Source organism: Triticum urartu, chromosome 4 (genome assembly GCF_003073215.2).
Source record: "Triticum urartu cultivar G1812 chromosome 4, Tu2.1, whole genome shotgun sequence".
NCBI lineage: Eukaryota > Viridiplantae > Streptophyta > Magnoliopsida > Poales > Poaceae > Triticum > Triticum urartu.
Window position 1 is genome coordinate 105154556 of NC_053025.1, and position 12123 is coordinate 105166678.

A 12123-nucleotide genomic window follows, 5' to 3' on the forward strand; every position below is an offset into this window, starting at 1 on the left:
AACAGATGTTTGCAGGTGGATACACATCATTCATCACATCAGTTCCCGACATATGGTCTTTGTTCCGTCAGGCGAGTGAGATAGCCCAACCGCACACCTTAAGCATTTCAAGCAGATGTGAAAGGAATTTGACAATTTAGACAAAGCCAGTTGAATTTTGCATATACTTTTCTTGGACAGTAAAACTGCCGTTACCGGCAGTACCCACGGCAGTCAAATCTACCGGTATTTCCCCTAAACCGGTAGCTAAAATCTTTGTATGCACCGCCAGTTGACGACTCACCAACCGGAAACCATAAAAATTCAAGACTTCCAACCAGAAACCATTCCATTCACTATAACACCTTTACAGGGTGACAACTACAGGCAACATGTCAAGCATGGTTCGTTCAGACTTCAGGCTAAGGCATGCATGAACCCCAAAAGAAAGAGAGATGATCAACTGCGACACACACGGATGAATTCTCTTGATTAATGGTACAAAGAACATCTAGCTACCCTACGAATGATTCATGTGCATACAGTATACATCAGTTATCTTTACAACTACCGAACTGTGGTCGGTATGCGCCCCGAGGTTGCCCAGAGACTCCTCACATGAAATCCATGGAGTCGCTTAGAGACTGACCACTCAGCGACTGGCCTCCATTCGAAGAATTCTGGGAGTGGTTTTGGGGGTGGTGATGCTGATGACCTTGGTAGTGCATCTGCTGCTGCGAGAAATAGTTCGGAATCTGCTGCTGCTGTTGCTGATGCTGCTGCAGCCCTCCGCCGAAGGGGTTTCCATTCATGTTTGGAACTTGACCTGCCGCTATCTTAAGCCGCTGGACTTCTTCTCTCAGGGCATCATTCAGAGCTGCACGGAACAGATACATGGTCACAAGGTGACTGATTGATCACTGGTCGACCCTCAGATGCCTTAAATGTTCAGGGAAGACGATGGTTTTTGTTCTGAGCCTATATATTACAAAGACTAGCAAACTTCAAAAACAAGACTAGGGCATACCATCTCGAAGTTTGGCTTGTTCTTCCATGGACTGCAACCGGAGTTTGAGCTCTCTGTTCTCAACAGTTAAACCGGAAGTATCCCTCTGGGTTACAAAAAAAAAATCAACACAGAGACTGTAAGATGATGCAACAAAATATTGGTTATCACAGTCCTGATAAATTTGATGTCGTCATACTCAGAAAATAGCATTACCAAGAATACAAAGTTCACTAGCTCTACTACAAACTTTTATTAGTATTGATTATGGATCAGGTCTTAATAAATCTTTTTCGCTTCCATATTTCTTTTTCCAGCGTAAATAAGATGTTCAGCACTGGCCAAACTTTCTAGAGAAAAAGATGAATCTTCTGTTACTATCTCCCTGCCCACCAAGCCAAAGCTTCACCCTAACACCACCCATTTGGTTCCAACATCTTCAATCAAATTAGCTTTCAAATAGAGCATCACCTCCCCTGTTTTTGACATGACCAGCCATCAAGCAGAGGCGCCTGCATTATCCCACCTACTTTTGGGTGCAACAAATCATCTAGTAGTCACATCAACTACAGGACCAGATTTTTATAGGGATGCAGGCGGACAGTGTCCGCATAGCATCCGCAAGCATATAATTAAAGCAGCATCACTATTAAAGCAACAACACATTAGTTCCTCTCCTGCCATCGCGGACGTAGGCGGACAACGCGGACGTGTCTGTTTGCGTTCCTAGCTTTTTATGCTCCAGAGCATTCATTTATATGTACATGTGTCATACGTTTCCCTTAACAATATCTGTGTGTAACTAGAAATCAACAGTTAGCTATTCAAGGGCTATACAGGAAATCCACTACATGCTCATGTAATTTACTCCCTCCGTCCCAAAATTCTTGTCTTAGATTTGTCTAAATACGGATGTACCTAGTTACGTTTAGTGTTAGATACATCCGTATCTAGACAAATCTAAGACAAGAATTTTGGGACGGAGGGAGTACTAAGCTTGAGACACTTATTTTGGGATGGAGGGAGTAGTATTGTAAGGTTCTTCTCTTCCAGCCCCGGGCCCCTCTCCAGTAAGGAAAGAATTCAAACAAAAAGAAAATAGGCAGTATATACAGGTAGAGAAGTACTTGATTCACGATATTTTTTATCGATTGCCATAAAAACAACAAATTAACCTTGGGGAGCTAACCTAGTGCAACAAGTTTTCTTCACATAGACTGATAAGTTTATAGCTTCAGCGTGGCCAGGAAGCTTTCAACATAATTATGATAAAATTTTATCCTACACATTCATTAAAGGTGTGTGGATGCATCCTAAGATCTATATACTATAACAAGCAAAAGTGAGACAAGCAAGAAAACAAGTTGATAACAAAATGGTGAGTCCTCAGGAAGCAGAATTGATATTTGTATTTCGTAGTGACAGACAGCAATATGTGTAAACTAACTATCAAACGGAGAGTTAAACTCATTAGGATCATGCCGTCCACTACACTTGAACAATCAATTATCAAAAGCTCTACCAATTCAACAATTGGAAACAACTAAGTGGTGGGGTCAAAATACACAATCCTCACTGAATGGAAGATGAGAATCAGAAAACAGAGGGTAACACATCATCTCGGACCCAGTATATGTTGTGACCCTCAGATATAATAAAATAAAAGTGGACAGTATTGAAATGTAATCTTACAAAATTCCCTTCGGAGAATAAAAAAAGAGAATGTCCTTATTAACTCTAAGAAGAGAAAATAGCTAGTACTGTTTTTTAAAGGAAATGCTCATAGAAATGTCAACAACTGTAGTAATGAGAATTGTTCATGAGGGGAACAGATAAGTTAAGATATTAAAGCAGTATGACAAGAAGTTGTAAGCGAAGGCAATCGTTTGTTTATCCTGGTTGCTTCTTTCAGGACGCAAGCTTTGAATTAGTCAGGTCCATACTAGTGTTACCAATGCAGCTTCCACACTTGTCCAACAATTAAGGAAAGCAACCAACTAATGTAGACTGATCAGACAGAATATTGGCTTCAGCTAGTCAATTAATTAGGTTTGGCTCAAGCAATCATGCTGCCATACTTTGCGGTTTACGGACTACAAACAACACAGATCAATTATACACACCTGAAGAAGCGTGAGCTGTGCAGAGAGCGTTGTCGCCTCTGTCTGCAGCGTCTGCACCTTCCTCTCCAGCTCGCCGGTGTACTTGATCTTCCTCTCCTTGGACCTCGCGGCCGACTGCCTGTTGGCCAGAATCCTGCATACCAGAGACTACCGCCATGAAACCACACCTAAAATATAACTCGACTGAACCACAGGACACCCTGGAAACTCAAAATTAGGCAGCACGAGCAAGGAGCTGGATGTCAGTAACGCAGGGCACTAGAACTAGCAGCAAACTACCTTTTGGATCTATCAAGCTTCGCTCCACGGATAAAGCGAAAGGGGAAGAGCTGAAGAGGACCTCACCTCTTAGCGCGCTTGGGGTCGAGGAGCGCGAGTTCAGCGAGCCTTTCCGCGGGAATGGCCTTCTTGGCGTAGTCCGGCAGCCCACCGGACAGCGCAGACTCGCCGTCGGACGGCGAGCTCGCTCCATCCATGGAGCCGCTCCTCTTATGCCCAGCTCCGCCTCCGCCTCCCCCCTGCAGCGCGAGGCCGTCGAAGAAGGCGGCGTCGAGCGAGAGGCTCCTCATATGCGCACCCCCGCCACCGGGCGGCCGCGGCGCCGGCGCCGGGGACGCGGCAGCCCCCTGCTGCTGCGGCGGCAGCGGCGGAGGAGGCGGGGTGGGGTCGGAGGAGACGGCGGGGGAGTCGTCGGAGAGGGAGGGGAAGTCGAGGTCGGAGAAGGAGAAGTCGCTGTCCGGGTCGAGCAGCAGGTCCGCGTCGGGGAACCGGATGAAGGTCTCGGAGTGGGCCCGCCGGTGGCCGCGCGGCGCACCCGCGGCAGCAGAGGACGGCGCCGGCGGCGGGAAGCGCGGGTCCATGGCGGCGGTCAAGGTCCGGTCGGCGCGTGGTTCGCTCGGAGCCGGAGGGGGAGTAGATGCGGGTGGGCGTATGCGTCGGGGGAGCTCGAGGTGGGGGGCTGGTACAAGAGTCAAAGTGTGGAGGAAGGCGGAGGCTGCGCCTCGGTTCGGCGTGGACACGGTGCATGAACTGGACGGTACACGCGCGCATCACGAGGTTGAGTGCACGGTTGATACGGCGTATGGCTTGTGCGGTGGGTGCAGGGAGGGGAAGAATATCCGGCGGTGTGAAGTGGCAGTAATTCCCCTCGGGGGGCACCGACGTTTGACTGAACCCGGTCTACGACGGTGCTGCCAGAGGGCGCGAATGTGCCCGTGGTACCGACGGCGCGATGTGTCTCTGGTGCATGAGGCTGGTGTATGGGAAGAGGAGGGTGAGGGGCGAGACGGTAACTCTGCGTTGGCCGTGGAAGGAGCGCCGCGTGGTTCCGAGAAAAAGAGCACCCCCTGTCGCTGTGCGGTCGCTGTTTGGCTGTTCCTTGCGCTTTACTTGAAAATTAATGACATGTGGGCCCCAGCGGCTTGGGGGCTAGCGGGTGTACGTGGCGTTCTGGTGATTGCCGGGAGGGAGCGAGCAACTGGTCCGTGCGTTTTGCTGCTGGCTTGTCGGTCTCCACGGACGGACGCCTTGGCATCGGCAGCAAGGGTACGTGCCAACTGCCAAGAGGGCTTTCGGTTTAATAATTTTTAAATATTTCAACCTGCAGTGTTATATTGTTTGCAGTTTACTGTCCCCTTTTACGAATTTCGGATTAGTATTGTTCAAGCTATGCATCATTGGTTGTGGCGGTAGTAGCTTCTGTTGAGTATCGTGATTAGTTAGAAAAGATAGGATATGATTTATTCTATCTTATCTTGTATTTTAAATAGATTATGTATTTTATATATATATGCCTACAAGGCTCAAGCAATACATATTACGTCAATCTTCTCTCTATTCCTTTTACATGGTATCAGGGCCGTCTCTAGGAATTCAGGGCCCAGCTGCAAAAAAAAACAAAATGGGGCCCAATATAACTCAAGCATAATCACTTAATTATACCATTCAAACTTAAGTTATTTAGTAGTACAATGTTTAGAAAACTAGATGATGCCCCACGCGTTGCTGCGGAACATTGGTGTGGGATAGCATTACTTTTTCTAAGCATGTTAGCATGAAATGTCAGATGAAACACACATTAACAACGGGTAATTGTTAGTAACTGGAATTAGTATTATATAACAACAGACCCCGTAGTAGTTTCATGTCTGGCAAACATGGCAAAGAATGTTCATAATTTGGTTATTTTCATATCAATATATCATCATATATAACTCAATAAAACAAATAAACACATGAAGTTTGTGCTAGCTTGAAAGATTATATGTACATCTTGGTTAACACACATGCTCAGGTATACATGGGCCCTTGCTTCAAGCTTTTTCTCTAAAAATGAAAATTATCGAATACAAATGTGAGATAAAGACGATACAAATAAGGGAATGGATAAAAAATGCGAAATGGGTACAGGAGAGAAGAGACACAACCACATAATTAGGAGGGGAAAACTTAGTCTCAACTCGCTTAGTAGTGTATTCAAAAGATAGCACATGAAAAAATGATTCTTTTGCAAGAAAGTTACGTTCTCCTTTAACAGGGTAACAAATGATAGAATTGTGTATTAGGCCTGATAGGCAAGATTTTTGATGAGATAATATCAGTAACAAATTGACGGAGAATGGATTCCAGTAATCTACATGCCGAACATAGAGTATTTGCCGCAAGATCAAAAAACAATTCTATAAAAATGCACCAACAATAATATATTAAGAAAAACATATGCCGAAAAGCAACCTAAAAAATTATAATAGTAGAGTCGAGATAGGGCACGGACCTACTAGATCGTACCATGACCATCGGGCATTCAATCATGTGATGCTTGGCATCCACGCTGCTTCGTGGGTTGGGAGTCATTCAGATCGCTGCCACTCAATGCAGTCTCCATATGGGAAAGGCCATGTGAAAAAACGAATTGAAACTTTGATCATAGCATACAAATCATCCCCATACATATCGCATAGAAGCAGCGGATGCTTTCCTAGTTGGTAATCAAGTAGCGAAAATGTAAATAGAAGCGGGTGGCCCAAAGGATAGAATCAAAGGGTGGCCTCTCCTTTGGCTTGGCAAATTTAAGAAAGAAAATGAAGGGCTCTTGGTGCTGTTTGTATATCATGTTGCGCCACAAAAAGAGATAAACATGGGGCGTCTGCAAACCCTAGATCAGATCCAATCGGGCCAGCCTAGGCATGGCCAGAGGGAGGAGAGAGAGAGGCAACTTACCTGTAGAGAACCACGAGAACTCGGAGCTGAACTGCGGCTCCAGCTTGCCCTCACGGATGTTGATGAGCTTGTTGATGTGGCTGAACTACGGCTCCTCTCATCCTCTAGATCGACCGCCTTGCGATCTTGCCGCGCCATCGCCGCCGTAGCCGTCGATTCTACCCCAGACAATGGCCGCAAACCCTAGATGAAACTGCGTTCTGCTGCGTCCGTCCCCGCATGGGGTTTTGTGTCGTTGGGGAGAGAAAGGGATGATGAATGGGAGACGGCGAGGGATTCATTCTGCACAGACGTTTCCACTCGAGGACGACGGTTCACTTCTCCGCGCTTCCGCTTCCGTGGGGTCGAAGAAGGAGGGGTCAACCCAATGGGTGTGACCACGTGAAGCACCGGGATCAATTCGAGCTGCAGATCTGAGCCATCTATGGAGAATTAAATGGTCGAAAATAATTATGGTGACGTGGATGCATGAGAACGCAGAGAAATCAAGTAGTGGGGGGCTTCTATTTAGATATAGTAGATTCTCAAGCAGCAACGCAAAAGAGTAAGACCAACAAACTGACCTCTTGCTCTATTGAAAAGGGCCATTTGTCACGTGTTCCTTAAAATGATATCTTCAATTATGTCTGCATAATTAATGTTCTCCAAGACATCATTTTTAAGTGCTATCGTTGCAAAACCATTGGGTCTTTCTTGTGTCATAGTAGAATTCAACAACTTGAGTTTTGAAAAGCTCATTTCCACATATGCAACAGTTACACGAATTGTTAACAAAATCTTGCACGCCATAATAGCATTAGGATAGAAGGGGTGCTTCATCAACAACTAAGGCCCTTTCCAGTGCTCCATCATGGACAGGTGCTAAGCATGCCACATAAGCGAAAAAATGACATGGCACATCATTTAAATAGGGGAGAGAGCACTTTGGTGACCCCAGGAAGAACCAATGCCAAGCGCGAGAATCTAGGCAAACCACTTAAATGAAGCAATTTGACCAATGCATGAAAGACTTTAGGTGTTAACTCATTAAATAAAGTGTGCTTAGCAACAACAAGTTAAGTACCTATGCATTGAAGAGTTGAGTTGCTAAGATATTTAATGCACTTAGCACCTCATCTAAACACCATTGCATTGGTAGAGGTCTAAGAATATCAACAGGGCCCATAGCTTTCTTAACTAAATCCTGGATGAAAACAAACACACAAAACAATTCAAGTCCATGAATGTCTTTATATTCTCCACTCTTCTTTTAATTTATGTGTCTTCTGTTTCTTCTTACGCTTTAAGGCACCATAATCACACTTTCTTCTAGAACTAGAATGCATAATTGTTTTTGTTTTTTAACCAAACAAAAATAGTATCAATGCATTTGGACTGATGAACCCACATCAATTATAAGCTTGTGACTTGCATAGATAGTTAGAATCAGATTGAACCTTGATTTTGGACTTGGACGACGTGACGAGCAACTATTGAAAATCTTGAATCTGTGAGACTGACAACTTCTGAACTTCAACAACTAGACAAAAAGTTGTTTCAAAAAATATTAGTAAGATCGTAATAAAACTTTGCGGTTTGTATCAAAATTAGAGGAAAGGGGAGGAACGTGGAGGCACCGGTTCGTCTTCTATTCGGCGGCACCGCGGCAGTGTCAACCGACGCTAGCAAGTCTAGTTCTTCTTCCACCCGTCGCCTGGCTGCAAAGAAATTGCTGCCAAGCCGCCGATTCAGTCAAAGCGAAAAGATTGATCGCACAGTGGCGAGATGGAAAGCGAAGCGATTATTTAGGGAATAAGGAACGGCAGATTTCACGAAAACGTACGTACACGTAATGCACTGGGGCTATCGTTTCGTTTACGATCACTCGGATCGATCTTTTTTTTAACATAAATACAGACACAAGCGCTTATATACACGCGCATACACTCATCCCTATAAACGCACACGCACACTCTATCTTTATGAGCATCTTCGAAAGACTAAGCCGGCATATCGTCTTGAAATTTACGAAGTCAACGTAGACACCTCGTCGTCGATAGAAAACGTCTCCTTCCACTGAATGCGCATCGCCGAAAATCCTGAAATAAATCCAGGAATAAATGCGAGCATCAGAATTTAAATCCTGATGGGTTGGCGATATCATAGTCCCTCTAACCATCCAACCACAGATTGGTTCGCACTTGGATCAATCCAAGCGACGACGATTGGCAGAGTTTGGCTAGAGGCCTTTGAGCGGACCAAGCCCACAAGAAGGCCGAGACGAGTGCTTTAGCCTTCAGGCGACAAACAGAGACTACTTTCAGCCTAAAACTAAAAAAATTCATACTGTCCATACACGTATAAGGACTCTAATTGCCCCCCTGATTTTGGGGGCCCTATGCGAGCGCACAGCTCGCACATGGCCTTCAATGGCCCTGCATGGTATCAACCTAACTTAATCCACAACCCTAAGCTGTCGTCGCCGCTTCCGTACCACGCCGCCCTCGGGGCATCGATCTCCATGATCGCCACCAGGGGTCTGGCCACGGCGCCCGTACTTTGGGTTCGTCCGACGATCGCGTTGATCGGCTGCTCTAAAGAGTCTTTTTTCGCAGTCCTATGATCTGGTTTTTCTCTCTCCCGTTGATCATATTGATCGGTGTTTTTATTGGTCCCCGGGGGGAGGGGGAGGGGGGAATCTAAGATCGGCTTGCATCGCCCGCTGCCATCATCGACCCCCGCGCCTCTACTCCGACACCGGCGCGACCACCCGGCCTCTTCTTCGACCCGGCAGCCTCGCGCGACGCGGTGGCTCGTCATGGTAGTCGCCCATGCGTCTACCCGCCCGCCTCTCTGCGCCGGCCATCACCGCCCTGTCCCTGAGTACAACGTACCCCTCCACCGATCAAGCAACGGACTGCCATTGCATCGCCCCGTGGTTATCCACGCGGCTGCACCGACCTGCGTCGCCCTTTCGGGCCATAGCACCGCGACATTGCTGTCCACTCCGTCGTCCAGAGGCCGTTCCCGCGGTTGCTCCGACCTGCGCGTTGTCGCTACATCGCCCCTTCAGGCTGTAGTGCCACAGCCCCGGTCCACCACCACCCCGAGGTTGTCCTCGCAGTTGCACCAACCCGCGCGATGCTGCTGCGTTGCCCCTTTGGGTCATAGCGTCGTGGCACGCGGTCCACGCTGCCGTTTCAGGCCGCCCCCGCGGTTGCACCACCCCTCGCGCTGCCACTGCGTCGCTCCTTTGGGTTGTAGCGAGTGTGGCACGCGGTCCCTACCGCCGACCTAAGGTCTTCCCTGCCGTCGGCCAGACCAGTGTGATGCTACTGCATCGCCCCTTCATGCCGTAGTGATACGTCTCCGTCGTATCTATAATTTTTAATTGTTCCATGCCAATATTCTACAACTTTCATATACTTTTGGCAACTTTTTATACTATTTTTGGGACTAACATATTGATCCAGTGCCCTGTGCCAGTTCCTGTTTGTTGCATGTTTTTTGTTTCGCAGAATATCCATATCAAACGGAGTCCAAACGGGATAAAAATTGACGGAGATTTTTTCGGAATATATATGATTTTTGGGAAGAAAAATCCACGCGAGACGATGCCCGAGGGGGGCACGAGGCAGGGGGGCGCACCCCTGACCCTCGTGGCCACCCCGTAAGGCGGCTGATGCCCTTCTTTCGCCGCAAGAAATCTAATATCCGGATAGATCGTGTTAAAATTTCAGCCCAATCAGAGTTGCGGATCTCCGGGAATATATAAAACGGTGAAAGGGTAGAATCTGAGAACACAGAAATAGAGAGAGACAGAGAGACAGATCCAATCTCGGAGGGGCTCTCGCCCCTCCCATACCATGGAGGCCAAGGACCAGAGGGGAAACCCTTCTCCCATCTAGGGAGGAGGTCAAGGAAGAAGAAGACGAAGGGTCCCCCTCTCCCCTTCTCTTCCGGTGGCACCGGAACGCCGCCGTGGCCATCATCATCACCGCAATCTTCACCAACAACTTCACCGCCATCATCACCAACTCTTCCCCCCTCTATGCAGTGGTGTAACATATCTCTTACCCGCTGTAATCTCTACTTAAACATGGTGCTCAACTCTATATATTATTTCCCAATGATGTATGGCTATCCTATGATGTTTGAGTAGATCCGTTTTGTCCTATGGGCTATTTGATGATCAAGATTGGTTTGAGTTGCATGTTTTATTATTGGTGCTGTCCTATGGTGCTCTCCGTGTCGCGTAAGCGTGAGGGATCCCCGGTGTAGGGTGTTGCAATACGTTCATGATTCGCTTATAGTGGGTTGCGTGAGTGACTGAAACACAAACCCGAGTAAGTAGGTTGTTTACGTATGGGATAAAGAGGACTTGATACTTTAATGCTATGGTTGGGTTTTACCTTAATGATCTGTAGTAGTTGCGGATGCTTGCTAGAGTTCCAATCATAAGTGCATATGATCCAAGTAGAGAAAGTATGTTAGCTTATACCTCTCCCTCAAATAAAATTGCAATAGTGATTATCGGTCTAGTTATCGATTGCCTAGGGACAAATAACTTTCTCGTAACAAAACACTCTTTACTAAAACTAATTTAGTTGTGTCTTTATCTAAACAGCCCCCTAGCTTTTATTTACGCGCCCTTTATTACCTTGCAAACACTACAAAAAAAAGACACATCCGTGACATTTTGGGCCGAACGAAATTTTTTTCTGTCATACATATGACACTTCTATGACGATAATTGTGACAAAACCCGGTATCATCATAGATGTGGTGGGCTCCTACTTCTATGACAAAAAATCATGACAAAAAATGGGCTTTTCATCCTGGGCGGGCCGGAGACGCAGCTGCATGACATTCTTTGGGCCGTCCATGACGGAAAAAACCGTGGTAGAAGCAAGGGGGAGGAAAATTTCGGGGAGTTCCCGGTTATGGTGGGAGGTCGGGGGCCGAGCGATGCACGTTTCTCTCGTACACGTACGTGCGTGTGTGCGAGGCGTTGGCTCGAACTAAACCCGAGCGAGGCGTTGGGCTCTAACTGAACCCGAGCGATTGCAGTGCAGGCTACGCGTTACTAAACCCGAGCGATCGATCGATGGCTGTTAACTGAACCCGATCGAGCGATTCCTTCGCTACTGCTGCTAACTGAAGCCGATCGATGGGATGAACAGTGAGCGTTGCGGGGGGGGGGGTGTGGATGAACAGTGAGCGGTGGCGTTGCCTCTGGATGAACATGACCCCGTGGTGTGGTGGAGGGCTGGATGAACAGTAGACGATGGAGGGGTGGATCAACAGGACCCCGTGGTGTGGAGGGCTGGATGAATAGTAGATGGTGGAGGGGTGGTTGAACAGGACCCCGTGGTGTGGAGGGCTGGATGAACAGTAGACGGTGGAGGGGTGCCCGTGAAGGGGTGGTTGAACAGGACCCCGTGGTGTGGAGGGCTGGATGAACAGTAGAGTGGAGGGGTGGTTGAACAGTAGCCGGTGGAGTAGCGCGCAGTGAAATAGGAGCCCGTGGAGGCTGGATGAACAGGAGCCCGTGGAGGCTGGAGGAGGTCGACGGTGGAGATGAACAGTATCCCGTGGAGTCCGGTTTTGCGGTACGCCACACCCCTCCCAATGAACAGGACCCCCGTTTCGACCATAGCGCTTCAACACAAGTCCGTTTTGTCTGTTTTGCGGTACGCCACACCCCTCCCGATTAACAGGATCCCCGTTTCGACCGTAGGAGGTCCATTTCCTCCGTTTTGCGGTACGCCAGACCCCTCCCGATGAACAGGATCCCGTTTCGAACGTGGCCGATCG

General features: G+C 47.6%; 1 protein-coding gene across 1 annotated transcript; it reads right to left on the bottom strand.

Annotated features, from left to right (window-relative positions):
• Positions 1-302: 302 nt before the first annotated feature.
• LOC125550901 (transcription factor VIP1-like) lies at positions 303-4068 on the bottom strand. Its single transcript, XM_048714017.1, has 4 exons — positions 3454-4068; positions 3109-3241; positions 1007-1091; positions 303-856 (listed from the first exon to the last, which is right to left on the bottom strand). The coding sequence occupies exons 1-4, from the start codon at positions 3966-3968 to the stop codon at positions 594-596; spliced, it is 996 nt and encodes a 331-aa protein (XP_048569974.1). The 5' UTR covers positions 3969-4068; the 3' UTR covers positions 303-593.
• Positions 4069-12123: the final 8055 nt, after the last annotated feature.

Coding starts and splice junctions, on each gene's coding strand:
- LOC125550901 (XM_048714017.1), bottom strand. CDS start 3,968: ATGGACCCGCGCTTCCCGCCGCCGGCGCCGTCCTCTGCTGCCGCGGGT. Junction 3,242..3,453: donor GACCCCAAGCGCGCTAAGAG/GTGAGGTCCTCT, acceptor TCTGGTATGCAG/GATTCTGGCCAACAGGCAGT. Junction 857..1,006: donor ACAAGCCAAACTTCGAGATG/GTATGCCCTAGT, acceptor TGTTCCGTGCAG/CTCTGAATGATGCCCTGAGA.